Source organism: Pantherophis guttatus, chromosome 1, assembly GCF_059756535.1.
Source record: "Pantherophis guttatus breed Tessera chromosome 1, ASM5975653v1, whole genome shotgun sequence".
Lineage (NCBI taxonomy): Eukaryota > Metazoa > Chordata > Lepidosauria > Squamata > Colubridae > Pantherophis > Pantherophis guttatus.
The window spans coordinates 146,333,445-146,351,350 of NC_142063.1; the positions used below are offsets into that span (position 1 = coordinate 146,333,445).

At 36.4% G+C, this 17,906-nt stretch overlaps 1 protein-coding gene across 50 annotated transcripts in view; it reads right to left on the bottom strand.

The window, feature by feature from the left end:
- Positions 1-17,906, bottom strand: part of BAZ2B (bromodomain adjacent to zinc finger domain 2B) — a 249,203-nt gene that overhangs the window by 41,203 nt on the left and 190,094 nt on the right. For 26 of the 50 annotated variants that reach the window (XM_087881942.1, XM_034425933.3, XM_034425913.2 and 23 more), the window contains 8 exons: positions 17,351-17,650; positions 14,893-14,953; positions 12,946-13,054; positions 12,569-12,670; positions 7,074-7,284; positions 4,192-4,284; positions 4,019-4,080; positions 1,905-1,970 (listed from right to left, as the gene is read on the bottom strand). In XM_087881942.1, the coding sequence (XP_087738068.1) occupies positions 1,905-1,970; positions 4,019-4,080; positions 4,192-4,284; positions 7,074-7,284; positions 12,569-12,670; positions 12,946-13,054; positions 14,893-14,953; positions 17,351-17,650 (1,004 nt within the window). The remainder of the gene's footprint in view (positions 1-1,904; positions 1,971-4,018; positions 4,081-4,191; positions 4,285-7,073; positions 7,285-12,568; positions 12,671-12,945; positions 13,055-14,892; positions 14,954-17,350; positions 17,651-17,906) is intronic. The other 24 variants (XM_087881938.1, XM_034425938.3, XM_087881937.1 and 21 more) reach the window with 1 other exon arrangement.

Sequence of the window (17,906 nt, forward strand, 5' to 3'; positions counted from 1 at the left end):
GCAAAAGGATATGTAGTTATTAATGATTCTTCCATTTAGTTACCTGAAAGTTTTAAAATGGATAAAAAGACTTCTCGTATAGAGTCACAATTTGTAAGTCAGAATTTGAAATACTATTGTGTACAGATGATGAACATGTAATTGTATTTATTAAGAAAATTGCTAAAATGTATAAATTTTTGTTGAAATTTGAAACACAGGAAGAAGAGGTTAAAGAACGTACAATAAAGTAGTCTAAGAATTTTGGTTATGCAGATAGGTCAAATATGTGTTTACAAGGTTTGAAATTTATATTGTGCTATGTTCTCAAAGAGAATTTTGAGACAGAGAAATGATGTACTGTTGGTACATGATGCCAGAAAAAAATATCTAGAATATATAAAGGCACTTCAAATGTATGTTGGAAATGTGAACAACATGAACAGGCATTTTATCATGCTTGGTAAAAAAAAGCTAAATAGTTATGGATCCAAATACATATTTTGATACAGAGAATTTTAAAGATTAATATTTAATTGAAGCCAGAATGTTTCCTCTTAGGATTGATGGTTAAAATAGTTAGAAAAAAGCCATGGAAGATTATTTCAATATATGTTCCCATCAGCAAGATTACTGTATGCACAGAGATGAAAAGATTTGACACTACCCACTATGGAGGAATGGTTGGCTGACAAGATTTTGCTGAACTGGATAAATTGACTTCTTTGCTAAGACACGCGACATTATCTACATTTATTGCTGACTGGAAGCTTCTTGTGGACTTTTTTTTTTTTGGCGTAAAAATGGAAAAAAATAACTTGTGATTTATGGTTTTGATATTTAGACAGGATAGTGTATAGAAAGATGAATATTATGATATAAATTTAGAGAGAAAGGTCAAAATATATTTGTACTTATAACTGCTATGAAGAATTCCGGAAGGCACGTCTTTATACTTTCTTTCACTATTTTTTTTTCCTTTTTCCTTTTCTTCCACTTTTTGTTTTCCCCTTCCTTTCTTTCTTTCTTTCTTTCTTTCTTTCTTTCTTTCTTTCTTTCTTTCTTTCTTTCTTTCTTTCTTTCTTTGTTCGATTTATATGCCGCCCTTCTCTGGAGACTCAGGGCGGCTTACAATGCGTTAAGCAATAGCCTTCATACTTTTTGTATATACCTTAGTAGGGCTTTCGGCCCCCCCTAAGCGGTGTTTTTTTATATACAAAGTCAGCTTATTGCCCCCCAATCCAGGTCCTCATTTTACCTATCTTGGAAGGATGGAAGGCTGAGTCAACCTTGAGCCTGGTGAGATTTGAACTTGCAGTAATTGCAGGCAGCTGGCAGCTAAGTGCTACTTAACAGCACTTTAGTCCGCTGCCCCACCAAGGCTCTTTATTATCTATTAGTTTATATTAGCTAATTAGTTTTAATAAAGATTATACTTAAAAATTATTTTTAAAAACCATGGAGGGTCCTTGTGTGTGTATGTGTGTGTTTGTGTACACAGGGACATGAGTGAGTTTACCTACTGTATCCTGAACATAAATGTATTTATTGTGGCATAAGATTTCATAAGAGTACAATCCACTTCATCGGATGTTTCTGGTGAACCTGATGCCCCTGACAAAGTCAAGCCCAGTATATTAAAGTGTGTTATAACTTATTAAATGTGTTACTCTTTTAAGTATAAGAAGATAATTCCTCTGAATGTGAACGGGAAGTTGGCAACTGTCTAATAATTTTCTTCTAGAAATTCCTGTACATATTAACTGTTCTGTGAAGTGATTTTATATCCATAAAAAATTCACAGCTTGGGAGCCACACTTTAATCTATGGACTGAAATATCTGCAACAGCATACAATCCTAATACAAAATTGTAAAATTCTTGCAAGAGCCCTTCTTTTTCTTTGCCATTAAAAGTTGGTCATACCTCTAATATTTGCTGAGCTCGGAGTTCTTTTTCCATTCGGATTTGCTGAATTCTCTTAATTTTTTCCTGCAACAAGAAAGGCTTTCATTCATTTGAAGCAGCAGTAATAACGGGCCATCCCCCCTGCTGCCATAGCTGAGAGTGAATTTCCACACAGACCCATCCAGTTCAGGTCAAGCCTCCCCTGTACACTCACTGCTTGCTATTATTCCATCGTATTCCCCTGGAAGAGGCCAGCCACAATGATTTCATATGCAATACCAGATCATGCGATGACATCTGCCAAATAATGCAATGTTAAGACTGCAGCCCTTTTCTAGGTGGTTGGGGACTTCCAGGCATTGTGGTACCATTGAAGGAGGACCTTCTGCGAGCTACGATCAAAGTTAGTAAGAAAATGGCCCAGATGCTTAAAAATAATGTTTTTCTATGATTCACCTGCACCTCGAAAGTCTCAACTTTGGCCTAAAACAAATGGTTGCTGAAATAACATGTGTTCCAATACCGATAAACAAAGCACTTCTAAGAATTTTGTTTTCCCTATATACTTAGCAGAACACATAGCAATATTAGCCACATTATTGACCAATTTTATTAAAATCATTGCTGTTCCTACCACCTCTCTATAATACGCTGGGACTGAATTCTTAATAGAAGCAAGCTACCACAAATACAGAGGGAATCGCTTCTGAGCAAGAATGTATTGTAAATTTCTTCATTTCAATTTGTGTCTCTGTATGAAGATCTAGACATCCCAAAGGTTGCTGCTGAGTTCTCTGGCATTCCACAGCTTCAAGAGCTGATGGTAATAACTGAGAATTAATGGAGAATATAATGGACAAAGAAAATAAATTCTATGCAATAAATTTAAGAATAGGATGAACAGTATATGTGGTTAAAAGGACTGAAATTCATATTATCTTATAATTGAAGAGAGAATGAAATAAAATATCATTGGTATACAACACCAAAAAAAAACCCTAAGACATAGGTGTGCAACGTTTTGGCTTGCCTTGGGCTGCATTGAGTGAAGATATATATATATAAAATACACTGCTCAAAAAAATAAAGGGAACACAAGCAGAAGACATCCGAGATCTGAATGAATGAAATAGCCTTATTAAATACTTTGTTCGTTACATACAGTAGTTTTGTGTTCCCTTTAGTTATTTGAGCAATGTATAAACTACTGTATGTAAAGAACAAAGTATTTAATAAGGCTATTTCATTCATTCAGATCTCGTATATCTTCTGCTTGTGTTCCCTTTATTTATTTGAGCAGTGTATATACTATAGTTAATGTATAATATTGTTAAACATTTATGATCTTGTGGAGTTGCATTACTAGCTATTCAGGGCCTCATGTGGCTCATGGGCCAGGGGTTGGACAAGCCTGATCTAAGATGTACAAACAATCCTCATCTTACGATCATAATGGAGTCTGCCGATTATGTTATGACAGTTATAAAGTGGATCTTCATGTGATCAACCTGATTTTTTTGACCTTTTTTTTTTGCAGTGGGTGGTAAGTAAATCACCATGGTTGTTAGGTTAATCTGTGGTCATTAAGCAAATGCCAGTGTTTTTGCTGAAAATCAGTAGCAAACACCAGTTTTCGGCAAAAACATTGTAAATCATGGTCACCTGACCGAGGGACACTGCAAGTGGCCATAAACATGAGGCTTCTGAATTCTCCCCAATTGATCCCAGAAGGGCAGGGCAGGAGAAATAGAACAAAATGTTCCCTTATGCCCAAGGTTGATAGTGTATTAGTGGACAGATATTCATGTTTGTACGTTCCCTCTTTTTTTTTTAACCTTTCCTTTTTTTTTTTTTTTGTTTGCTTTTTCCCTTTAAAAGCAACTTTATCTATAGAATTTGCAGATGATGGCACATCTTCATGCTTGAAATGCATTGTTTTCCATAATGTGTTATGGATCATCAAATTATCCAGCTGAGCTCGAGCAAAGCAAAATGAGTTTTCAAGTGGTAGCCCCACTACAGATACACAAACGTGCACACACACATAAACACACACACACTTACACACACACCACTAAAATAGTACATTTTGCACTAGTTGCACTAGTTGCAGCCTGAAAGACATAAATTACCTGCTGTTTCATTATTTTTATCTGCTCTTTTTGCTTCCTTTTTTCTTCTGCAGCCATTATAGCTAAGAATAAGACAAAAACGTGTTGGTAGTAAATAACAGTGAGGATAATGGAAACATAGTATCTATGGTTTCAAAAGCTGTACGGTTCTTAAAAAGATGTGTAATACTGACCTTGCTGTTTTTTTGCTTCCTTAGCAGCTCGGACCTGCTCTTGCTTCTGAATTTTTCTCAAAAGCTTGATTTGTGCTGCTTGTCTAGCAATTTCTGGAACACAAAGGGGAAATGCTTGCAGTATAATAAAGATTGCCTATTGACACAAGGACAGTTGGACAAATGGAGAGATAGAAACAAATGGAAAAGAGGCAACTCAGCACTGAGGAAATCCTTAATATGATTTCATACAAATATTTGTTATTTTGTTAGTACCCGAGGGAAAGTATGAAACTGCAGATGTATCTCAAACCATCACTTCTTTTCTTTTTTTCCCCCTTGGGTAATTTAAAACAATATTAAAATAATATGGATTGACATTCAGATTCTGGAAGATCACTGGAGCCATTTTTTTTTTTTTTGACTTGCAGGTCAAAAGGTTACAATTCGGCTTGGTTGTCCTGTAGTGAAATTTTCCTTCCTGTCACTGCCTTCCATTATTCTGAACCTGCTCTCTGGAATCAAAGAGAGCAAATTCTGACTTTTGACTCTGTGACATCATCCCAGGTAATTGAAAACTGCTATTGTATCCTTTTCAAGGCTAAACATACCCTGTTCCTTCCATCTCTCTTCATAGGGCTTAGTTTCTAGTCCCTTGATCATACTCATGTTATCTCTGAATCTTAAAAGGTGATTCCCAGAAATGAACACAATAATTTGAGTTAAGGATTGAGAAGTGCAGAATGATGTGCAACGATTATTCCCAATGTAATTTGAAACTACACTGAGCAGAATTCTTTCTTGCTATGTAACAGTTTGAATCTATTATTTTCCCACAGCAAAATTCAGTGGCCAAAACAAGCTATCTTACAAAAACAAAATAAACCACAATTAGAAGCAGAGGATTTTTACCCATAGATATATCCTCTGAAACTGTAACATAGGTGCCAATTTATGGAATCAAAGGCTACTGAAGTGAGAACATCCAGACCATTGGCACGTGCTCTGAAGAATGTGCCAGAGGCTGGATCAGTATTCTTCTCCCCTAAGTGTTACAAGATTTAACCAAGCTCTGCAGCATTGATTTCATTGTGAGGCATACAGTATCTACAAACACACAAGCAGCAGAAATATGGATGAGAACCATTCTTTTCCCTTGAAAAGAGCTCTTAGGCCAAGAGCTCGAGATCCAAGATTTGAAAGTAAAATTTCCCTTTATCCTTTTGCAGACCTACGGACCCCAACTGTCCATTGGGGTTAAAAAGCCAGGAGAAAATACAAACGCAAATGCAGCCTTAGGAAGAACTTGTGGTTGTTTTTCAGGCTGTCAAAATTCTGCTTAAGGCTTCTCCTCATCCTTAAGGAGGCAATTTTTAATAGTTCAGTGTAATAATACTAAAACTTTTTCCATTAAAATGGTCAAAAGTGACGCTTTGTGCCAAGGAAAGCAAGTTTTCATAAGAATTTGCATATTTTACAAATATGCAGGAAGATACGTCATGTACTGCAAATCTTTAACAGACTGTAGAAATCCTTTATCTATCCAAACTGGTGTTATGTTTCTCCACATGTGCAGGTGGGCAAATCCAATTTGCCACAGCAACTACTAGAACATGATGGCACAACGTGCGGCTGCCAAGGACCCTTCTGTGGCCCACTGTTTTTTTCAAAACCTTAACAAATCCACAGCCACCAAATATTGTTGCTGCCAGGAAGAATCTGCTGCCATCACCTAGCTTTTCACAGCTTCCTCCACCCTGAAAAATAAGCTGCTGAATGCCTCCAGGCCTCACTGACACTGCCAGCTCCAGCACTGCCTCGTCACTAGCTGACAAACAGCGATCATTAGACCAGCTATTCTTTCTCAGCCCATGATTATCTTTAAGGTATTCATTTCAATGTAATTAACCTGGCTCCTTCTCCTCTGAGATGTGCAAACCTGTAGTAGAATATAATCAAAACAAAAGATCCTTTTACAGATGACATGTTAAAAATACAGAAAAAATATTCAAAAGTTAAAAGAGAAAATCGTGAGTATCATTTGTTATATACTTGCAGTAATTTTCATCCTGTGAAAAGTGGCAAAGGAGGTTTAATTAGAAATGGAACAAATGTGTATTTATAAATTTAGTAACAGCAGGAAAAAAAATAGTTGCATAAAAGGGATTAACACTGCCAAACATATTGGAGAAAAGATAAAAACAGAACTGTAATCAAGCAAACTACCAACTTGTAAGCAAATATTAGAGCCGTGCAGCACCTGTTGTAGCGCCTTGAGCTGAAGGCACAATTTTGGGATTGCTTGGGAGCTGCAGAGTATGGTCCTGAGATAAACCACAGCTACTTTAAGGATTTGCTGACAGATGCTATGAATGCACTCCCAGGCATCAAAGATGACTTTTTCAAATCCAAAGTGTTGTTTGTGGGAATCATTATTTTGAAATATTAAGCTACACTAATATCTTGCATTAAGTTAAGGTATGTATTAAAGAATCTGAATTGAACTGCCTAATCCCATTTTCCAAAGCAAGGAAGTGGCTCTATGTTCTTGCGTGTGTGTGTGTGTGTAAAAATAAAGTCCTGTTTGAGTCAAGCTCAACTGCTGATGACTTATTTGGGCAACATTTTCCCTTTGAAAACAGGATATAGTGCAAGTCTTTGCACTGCCTCCTGGGGTGTTACACAACTTCTCAGGCTAGCCTATATAGTCCTGATATCCCAATAATCTCTCATCTGAGCATTAACCAAACTTCGTTTGCTTAGCTTCCAAGTTCACACAGTATCAGCCAGATGCTGCCTCCTGGTGAGAATTCAAGGAAGGCACCATAGCCTCTTTTTTTATATATATACAGAAATTTTAGACAGGTATAAAATAATAATAAAATCAGTAATAAAATACTTACCTTGGGCTTGTAACTTTCGTAAGAGTTTGGCATCTGTATTGTCAAGGAATTCAGTGGTACCAACATTTGGCGGTCGACCTTTGCGACGTCTCATTTTTGATTCCTCCTTGCTACGTTGTCTATCAGGATTTGGTGGCCGGCCCCTACGACCTTCCATTGCTCTGATGCGGGGAAGGACATCCTCTCCTTTCAGTAGACACCATTGCATCCCCTTGTAATTAATATATTTCACAGAAAATAATTATAAATACAAAATGGAAAACAAAATTAAAATTCAATACCCATATATATATATGCATCGAAGCATATGTCTATATCTGTAAGTATTAGAACTGTAAGCTTGGAGTGATTCAATTAGCAAATTAATGAAATAATAGTAAATGGACTAGAATTTGTCCTTTCAGCAGAGAGAAAATTGAAGAGTACCAAACTACATAGAGTCCACAGCTGTCTTGATCTCTTTTCTTTCTGTTTATATCACAATAAACAACTGAAACATGATTGTCCGTCCATATATACCCAAAGACAACATGTACCTGTACTGAGGGGTGATAAGACTTTCGATTTCCTTTTAGAAACCAAACCCATAAATTGATGGAACTCCAGTGAATACAGAATCAGGAATTTCTTAAAATCTGGATCTTCCAAAATTCTGATAAACTGCTCTATTTGACAGACATGTGGGTTCTGGTATATCACCAGCAAAATGGAATAGCCATCATGCTGGCTGGACTTGATGAAAAGGAAAATATGAAGAATGACCTTTTTCTTGAAAAAGTGGTGACATCTTTATGAAAATTGCAAATTGCCTAAGAGAAAAAAAATACTAAAAGAAGTGTTTGTTAATACAAATCTATAATTACACTGACAGTTGCAAGTAAGTCCCAGTGGTAAGGTTGCTTAGGATTGTAGCCTTAGAGCTCAATTCCCCAAACTCGATGGGATTACTTCTAAATGACTGTAAATATATTTGAGACTTGAGTACTTGCCAGAAAACAAAGATGAGGCAGAAATCAAATTGTAAATAAATAAATGATCCTAATATATCCAATTACACATCTGATTTTTCTGCTTGTGATTAGAATATTTATCGAGTTATCCATTGAAATTATTTTGTAATGCTCTATAGTTTTAAAACATTTTTTGACTTGCAGAAATGGAAGCTTGGCTTCATACCATCCATTTCAATTTTAGGAGTATCTTCCACTTAATTTGTCAAACAGGAGTCTTGTACTATGTTTACCTAATCAGACATTGTACTGTAATCTAGTATCTTCTGAATTGTTTTTCTCTTTGTTTCCTCAAGCCTATCAATGAGTTGGTCAATATGTATCTTATTTGTAACACTTCAAACTACATGTCAAGACTCACATAATAAATGCTCTTCTAATTATCTCTGCACATGGAAATGCACCATCCTGCTATATATGTATTGCTCAATTCAGAATTTGTGTGAATGGAAGTCTGGTCATGAAATGTTTTTCGGCAAAGTAGTGGTGAGAGGATTTTTGCGAATACTCCCCAGATACTCTGAAAGCTACTCCAGAAAGCTCTTGAAAAGCAATGGACCAAGGGAATCTCCTTTGGATCATAGTCCTTTACATGAATGGAAAGAGAACTGAATTTCAACCTTCCCCTCCCTCTCTCCCTCTCTCTTTCTTAATAGACTATTGATTTGAGGGACAATGAGCACAATCTGTTTCTCATAAGAGTCTAACAAGAATTTAGATAAATTGGCTAGATGAATTAGAAAATTAACTATATTAGACTTGAATTCTAACCCCATCTGGATCAAATAAACACAACTATTTCACCAAGATTTCTATAGGTGTAACAATGTGGATGGGGATGGGAAAGATTCTGTTTTCATAAGGATCATTTACTGGATTGCTATATGTGGGCCTATTCATAAAATAACACCCAGATATTTCTATTAGAACATACACATTTGTCAACAGGTCTTAATAGCTCAGTATCAGAGCACAAGCTCTACCTAGAAAATGTAGAATCTCAGGATGCCCTAGAGAAGGCTGGAAAGACTTCTGCCTGAAATCTTGGCACACCTCTGCCTCAGAAATCATGACCTAGATAGACCAGTCATCTAACAAGACTTTTTTCTCAATGTACTATTAAATACATTAGGGTGACCTAAGATTGATTAAATTAATTATTGAATGAAACTTAAAAATAACTACAGCAACTTGCATAAAACCGAAGGCAAATAATCAAGTCCTTACAGATGACAATGTAACAGATGCAGAACTCCGCATCATATTAGTGTTTTAAGAATAGCAAGATGGCTTAGTTTAATTGGTATAAAGAAAACAGCCTTCCCCAATCCATTGTCCCCTAATGCTTTGAACTACAACTCCTATTATATTCAGCCACATTATCAGTGGCATGCTAAATGGGGATGATGAATATAACTGCTGAATATATCAGAACAGAACCAGATTAGACAGACACTTAAAATTACAATAAATTTAGAGCTTACAGAGTAAGGCTGTTATAGACATATACAAAAACACATTCAAAAAGCATTATTTATACTAGCAAACGTAACACCAAAGGTGCCATTCTGAATTTTCAAATTCATACTTGCTCTAAATTGCATTTGTCTCAAGCACACATATTGCAATTTAAAAAATCCTATCAGGGAAGAGTTACTTACCTTATTTATTCTGTAGCTTACATAAGATCCACACTAACTATAATATAAAAATGCTTCTACTCTTCCAATTGCTAACACCCAAAATGAAGACAAAGGTGAATTCAAAACTAACACTTGGCACAATCAAATGGTTTATTTGGTTTGCTTAACTGGAAATTGTTTCAAATTGACTATGTAAATCAAAGACATACTGAACCAAGAACTGGACAAAGAAAGCGACAGTTAAAAGTTCTATAACGGACAGTTAAGCCTGGCAAGAAATCTAAATTCTCTACATTTATTCCAGTGCTTAATACCAGCATAATAATGGAGTTTCAGTGGAGTTATGTGACTTTTTTCCAACAATGCAAAAAATTTCCAGCAATAAGAACTATGGCAGAAATTTTTATAAGATGTTTATAATAAAAAAAAAAAAAAATGCGCAATAGTAATTCAGTTTTCTAAAGAGGTAGAAATAATAAGCAGGGGAGAAACAGTTATAATTTCAGCAAAAATGGTAAAACAATTGGAAGTTGTGATTTCAGTTTAATAAAGTTACTGAGATATTCTGGCATTTTGAGAAAGACCCAGTGCAGTACAGGGTCTAGGAGTTATGTAAGAAATAATGGAAGGAAAGGATTAAAGGAGTACCATCTGTGCAACATAATATGCAGGTATGAAATCTGAGAGAAATGGTTGTATGGTCAAAATTGTATGCTGACAGACCCAGATCAGGGTTCTGTTGTATACATCAAACTGTCTTAACTGTCACTTATCATTACACCATTTCCATTTGTTGTAGATTTTTCCAGGTTACATCAGGAACTGTACTTCTGAGACAGGGTCTATAACTTCACTCAAGATTCTGTAAACTGCTCACTATACCATAGTCTACATAATCTCTCAGGGGAATCCATTATATCAGGGGTGTCAAATTTGCAGCCCGCGGGCCAGATGCGTCACACGCTGACCATCCTCATTCCCATTTTAGTGAAGGACGAAAAAGTTATGGTACGTCATGTGACGACGTGTCATTTTGAGTTTGACACCCCTGCATTATACTAAGAACCTGATCATATCAATAGAATGGCTTTCTCCCACAATCCTGGGAATTATAGCTTGATAAAGATTCTGAAAATACTCTATTATGTATAATTCTCACAGGCTTTGCTGATGGGAGGGAACAGTCATAGAGTTTCATCTGTACAGTATTGCAGCTATTTTTATTTTGCTTCAATAAACATAATCTAAAACCATTATCATTAAAAATAACTCATGATCAAAGCAATCCATTCTAGTCCTTTAAGAAGCAAAGGGTACTTTTTTTCTTGTTTAATTGGGAATGTGCTTACATGCATGCATGCACCTCATTGCAAGCAAATAAACAAACAAAAATGGTCTTTTCAAAAATGAAAATAAAATGTTAGGGGAGGAAAAGTTTAATTTGCTCCTTTCCCTGACATTCCAGTTTTGAAACTGCCAGAATTTTTCACAGAAATGAATACTGCACAAATCTTTTTTCTGTTTCTATCCATTATCTACAATAATGACCTGCATTACTGACATCTTTTTACATAAATAAGCTTTCATGCAACTAACCATAAGCCTCCATTATTCTTCATCTACTGGACAAGACATTCAAGCAGAACCATTTTCTTATGTATGTGGCTCTACAGTATTATGATTTTTTCGCAAATACCCTCTTTTTGTAAGCTTGTAGATACATGGTGCAATAACCATTTAGAATAGTTCCAGATGTTTTGGAAAGCATTTTTGGAGTATATGACAAATATCTACACATATCTAATTTGTAGCTATTAAACTTATTGAGGAAGAATAGATTGTACATTGAAACCAAAGAGGAGGAATGCTACTTCTTACATAGGAATATATCAGATAGCATGTGATGTAATATGAAGAAGGATACTAAGGCAGGGAATATTAAGAATAAGCAAAGTTTCCTGCGTAAAAATCCAAAAAAAATCAGACATGGAAATCACTTTGTAAATTCTTAAACGATGTATATTGATATAGTTTAAAATAAGTCTCATTGACCTCTTTAGGAGTTGCTCCTATATAAACCTGCACAGGATGACTGCATTTAGTCATCTATCACCGAACATGGTGACTTTAGAAAATAATCTCCACAATAGTGTCCCTGACTGCCTTTTCAACTTACTTGCCTATACTTTGCCCAGTTTCTCATGCATGCAACAAACACATCTGTCTTTCATATCTGAGTTAACGCCACACAGGTTACTAAATACCTAAGATAAGAATATCAGAGACACAACTGTTAACCATATATAATTGCCACTAGTCTAACACAGATACAAAGCTTTCACAAATGTTGAAAGGAATATACCAACATTGGTGTTATAATAGATGGAATAGTGGTGTCTATTGATGAAACCCAATAGTCTAGGGCTACAGATGCCCTACATACACATTTTAACCACAGGAGTTATTTCCTAACCTGCTCACCCACCCACCCACCTATCATTGGAGCAGTGGAATATACTGAGCATTACAGACCAGTAATATCAAATAATGGTATTGACTGCAATTTGAACAATACTAAATTGAGTTCAACAAGACACTTATTAGCTTAGCAAAGTCAAAACATGAAATTATGAAGGTTTTTCAGCACTTTCCCTGATCATGTGCTCAGTCCACTCACCATCTCGACAATAAAATCATAAGTACTGCTCTAAGAATGAATAACTTCCAATAGCAATATTCCAGAGTGTAGTGTAGTGTGTGTGTGTGTGTGTGTGTGTGTATCACTTAGATTTATGGTACTACTCCTCGGATCAAAGACTTTACTTTTTTAAAAAGCGGATACCTGCGGTCCATCTCTGGCTTCATAGAAGTCACCCACTCCTATTTTTGCACTGAAGCTGAAATTGTCCCTTGAGATATCCATTATTCCATTTCGGCTGAGATACTGAAAAAATCACATATTTTTCCACTTCAGGTTTTAAGTCATCACAACCCAGCTTTGATGTACAGCTAACATTAGAGAATTCAAATACTGTGCATATTCTAGCAGGGGACTATGACTTTACAGTAGGTGAATTCAGAGACAGGTTAAGGATCATTAGCCTCCACATTGCAGGCCATTTTGTACCAAAGAACTTTACAGGAAGAAAAAAAAAATTCCATTTAAACACAAATGGGCATGCTAAATACATACACAAAAGCATAATGTTTAAAATATACCTTTACAACTTCTGGGTACTGCCTTAACTTCTTTCCACATGGTGCATAATATGCTACTTCTCCTTGAAGGCGGCCACCAATGTTCCTTATTCTTGTTTCCCTTTGCCACCTGCAAATATAGTTCTGTGTTAAAAGACAAACTAGGAAAGGAATTGTCTACATACTTATTTGGAAGTAAGTTTTTTCTAGAAGATAGAAGATTTACTTCATAAGTATGGACACGGTTGAGTAGACATGGAACAACTCTTTGGAGTCAAGAGTAACTGGTACTGAGCTAGAGGAAAAGAAGGTCATGAAGGTTTTGGAGTGGGACTTTGGAGACTCAAATTCAAGTGTACCCTCATTCATGAAAGTTCAATGGATTACATTGGGCCACAGGGTTGTTGCAGGGCAAAATGGGATGAAGGGATGCTATGTTTAATGCCTTGAACGTCTAGAGCAGAGCTGTCAAACTCAAAGCCCAGGGCCGGATTCAGCTCACAGTGTGCTTAGATCTGGCCCAGGGGGCCGCACTGGAAATAGTGAAGGACCAACCTCCGGTGCCTCTGCCCGTGAAAACAGAGCTCGCGAGGGCTGCGCACGGCCTTCCCAAGCTCCGTTTTCACAGGCAGAGGGTTGCAGGAGGCCATCCCAGCCGAAAACAGAGCTCGCAAGGGCCACACATGGCCTCCCCGAGCTCTTTTTTGCTGGCAGAGGGTTGCAAGAGGCCATTGCAGCCAAAAACGGAGCTAGGGAGCCTGTTTTCGCTGGCAGAGCGCTCAGGCCACCACAATCGCCCCCAACATGAGTGACACCCTGGCCACACCCACCCCGATCCCCCAAGGTCAAACACAACCCTGATGTGGCCCTCAATGAAATCAAGTGTGACACCCCTGGTCTAGAGGGATGGTGGAATATAAATCTAACAGTATAAATGCATAAACAAAACAAACACAATTTTGATATGAAATAAAGAAGGTCCTTTGAAATTTCCCAAGTCCTATTTGTAATTGACATTTTGATAAAATATCATATGGAAAAAATTAAGCTGAGACTGAAGGAAGTACATTAGAAATCTTAGCTGTAGGGTAAAACTAACTTTCAAGATAAGGAAGGACTGGGCTTGATGATGAGCTGATGATGAGCTGTGGTGGTGCTGTGATTAGAATACAGTATTGCAGGCTGACTCAGCCTACAACCTGGAATTTTGTACTGACCAGCTGAAGGTTGACTCAGCCTTCCATCCTTCCAAGGTCAGTAAAATGAGGACACAGATTGTTGGAGGTAATATACAGACTCTGTAAACTGCTTAGAGAGGGCTGTAAAGCACTGTGAAGCAATATATAAGTGTAAGTGCTATTGCTATTCTTATTCAGATTGCACTTGGAATCTGTATAGAAAGATGGGTTGTTACAAATTGATTCTGAACCAAGATCTAGTCTGGAATTCAAGAAAAAAGAAAATACGGTATGCAGTACATTGCCAAGTGAAGAAAGAAGTAAGATGCAAAGACACTTAGCAATGCAAACTAGTTTAGGGTGACTGGAAAATGGAGGCTTGGAAAATTAAGGATGTTCTATTCTCCAGCAGAGAGATTTCCAAAGTGAATCTAGCCTTGGTTAACTAGCAAATTGATACTGAGAGGAGAGAGATCCAAGGTTCAAATGAAGCTAAACAATGTCCCACCCATAAATTCTCTTCCACAAGTGCCTCCTGTTTAATAATAGATTGCAAATATGAGCCTTTGGCAACAGCAACTTAGAATTCTCTCTTCAGGATTAACAATCATAACACTACATTTTCAAGATAAAAAAAAATCTAACAAGATATAGCACAAATCAATATTTTATTCCTCTTCCATCAATCCTAAACTCAGACTGACATCTTAAAATAATTCCCTCTTAGAATGGTAAAAGCACACAACAAATAAAGGCTACAAAAATTTAATTTCAAATTTATTGTACATACCCATACTCCAGAGGAATGCGCAATTCCCGTTCATCTGTAACTCGTCGCCTTTTTGAAGAACCTTAAATAGAATTCAAAAAGTCAATTTATAATGAAACATACAGAAATTAAAACTAGTTGACAAACAAAAATTAGAAGCTGATCATTTTCATTTGCTACCGTAACATTTCCCATATTTTAAAAAAATCAATAGGAGTACAAGTTTACTGTTTTACCGATTACAATATTAAATCTTATAATTCAGCTGAATGGAAGTGAGGGACTATCTCCCAATAATGTGCCAATCCATGAGAACTCTAGGACTAATTCAAATTTGCGTTACTGCTGTATCATGAAGTAACTTATTCAACTTACTTTCACAAAAAATGAATATTTCAGAGGCCTACACCTCAGGCTTTAACAACATTTTTTCTATGCCATTTTTTTACTCCTAAGAGTAGGCATTGACAACTAATTGCTAATTTGGATACTCACTAGAAAAAAATGTTGCGTAAAATTATTAAAATATGTTTTTGCAAGCAGATATGGCCCAAGTCCTCATTTTAGTGGTAGAATGCCAGCTTTGCATACTGAAGGTCCCTGTTCAATTCCCTGCATCTCTAAGTATGGCTAGGAGAAAATGATTTCTGAAATCATGGAAAGCTGTACATAAATCTTAGCCAAAATGATTGGTAATCTAACATGGTATGACAGATTCCTCTGTGAGGTCCACTAATTTGGATGGCTTTAAAAGAGGATTAGACAATTCATGGAGAATAAGGCTATAAATGGATACTAGTACTAGATTATTCCCATTAGTAAAAACTTTAAGCCTGTTAACTCTAAGTCGCTGGAGGAAAATGAGTCAATGAGAGTTACTGATTGTGGGCTTCCTAGAATCATCTCATCAACCATAGAATACTAAGTTAAATACACATTTGTTCTAATCTTTTCCTTATATGCAACAATTCATGCAATTCATATTGAGCCTGGCAGGCTCTCCATTTTATATTTTTTACTTAAAAGTAAACCAACAATTATATCCACTTTAAAAAAAATCTTCTCCTTTGCAAAGTGATAGGAGTTAGCACTACTAGATGAAAGATTTATACAGCATGCAGTATGCTGAAACAGTTATTTGCTGACAAATGATAAGCAACGGGATTACAGTAGTCCTTGATTTACGATCATTTGATTAACAATCGTTCAAAGTTATAACAGCACTAAAAAGATGACTTATAACCAGTCCCCATCCTTACAACTGTCAGCATCCCCATGGTCATGTGTTCAAATTCAAGTGCTTGACATCCAGCATATATTTACTACGATTTGAGTGTCCTGGGTCACTTGCGACGACATCAGTCAGTGGGGGAAGCTGGATTTGCTTAATGACTGCATGATTCACTTAACAACTACAGTGATTCATTTAACAACCATGGCAAAAAAAAAAAGGTCACAAAATTAAGGACAACTCACTTAGCAACTGCTTTGTTTAGCTATAAAAATCCTGGTCACAATTGTAATCATATGTGAAGGACAACCTATATATGTAGTTGAAACCTGGATATAAGAGAAATATCTGGGCATTTAGCTAGCTGGAAGGCAGGATGAAACTTCAATTAAGTTTTTAAATCTTATTAAAATGAGAACTATAATTTTAATACCTATAAATGGAAACAGCATGCTTGCCTTTTTATTAGATTAGGAACAATGTTTTTTGATAATATGATTAGTCTGAATTAAGAAATGAACAGTTGAACATAACTATCCCCAGGTGGTCTTGTTGAAACCAGTAACATATAAACAGACATAAAGACATGTTTTTTTTTAATCTATTAAGCACCTATTTTATCTTGAGACAGCAGAACTTACATATTTTCGATAAATCTCACCTATGAGTCTTACAAATTTTGGGGAAAAAATGATTCTGCATAGACCATGGATAATATTCAACTAATGGATAGAACGTAGTCTACTTCAACTGATGGGTCTCCTTGACCAGGTTTTGTAATAGAGTCAGGGTGCCCGGCAAAGTGCAAGCAAATGTGTGAATTTCAGGTTCTAAATACCCTTATGGAATATTCACTTTCTCATTTTTCATCACCTTCTAGACAAGGGGATAATTCTGCTGTTTTTCCTTGGAAGCCACAATTTATGTAAGGCATCTTTCAAGTAGAAATAATGTAGTGCAAGTCACTCTTTGCTATTCATATATCTAACAGCAGTAGAGCCCTCCATATGTTAAAGCCCCCAACATCCCTATTGGTCAGGATACTGAAAATTATACTCCAACAATATCTAGAAGACTACCAGTTTCCCAGAAAAACCTGTTCCCCAACCCAAGCACAAAGAAAAATCTGTAAAGTCAAAAAATATTATAAAACAAGCCAGATTTGAAAACTGATCAGTTATAACACCTTTTTGATTTCAACCAAAGATCATACAATAGTCTTTTCAAAATAATAAATATATGCTATACCACAATGAGTGCTTGAAGCAAGTCCAGACGATGGTGTTCCTACAAATACTGGTGAGGGGGACTCAGGGCATAATGCAGCAGGAGCAGAACTGGGTGTCTTTGCTACTTGGAGATTAAGTGGTGTCGAACAAGTGGCAAGGCTGATAGAAGAGCTTTTAGTGGAAGAAGGGGTTTTGCTCAATTTAATTGTAGATTTTTCTCCCTCGGTATCAGACTCTGACTCATCTGGATCTTTGTCATCTTCTTCCTCGTCATCTTCAGACCCTTCTGTGTCAGACCCTTCTGAATTAGTATCGGATTCTTTGAGAAAATAGAGAGAATTACATAAAACAAAGGGTGCCTAATTTCAGCATTCTCTAGTATATTGGGAAAAAAAAAAAAAGTAACTAGGACCCAAGAAATCCAAGTACTGTATTTTTCAGAGTATAAGATGCAACTTTTTTCCCCCTAAAAGAGGCTGAAAATTTGGGTGCGTCTTATACTCCGAATGTAGCTTTTTCAAAGCTTTTTTTCAGCCCTAACGAGGCACTAGCAAGCGATCTTCCCAGCTTTGCCT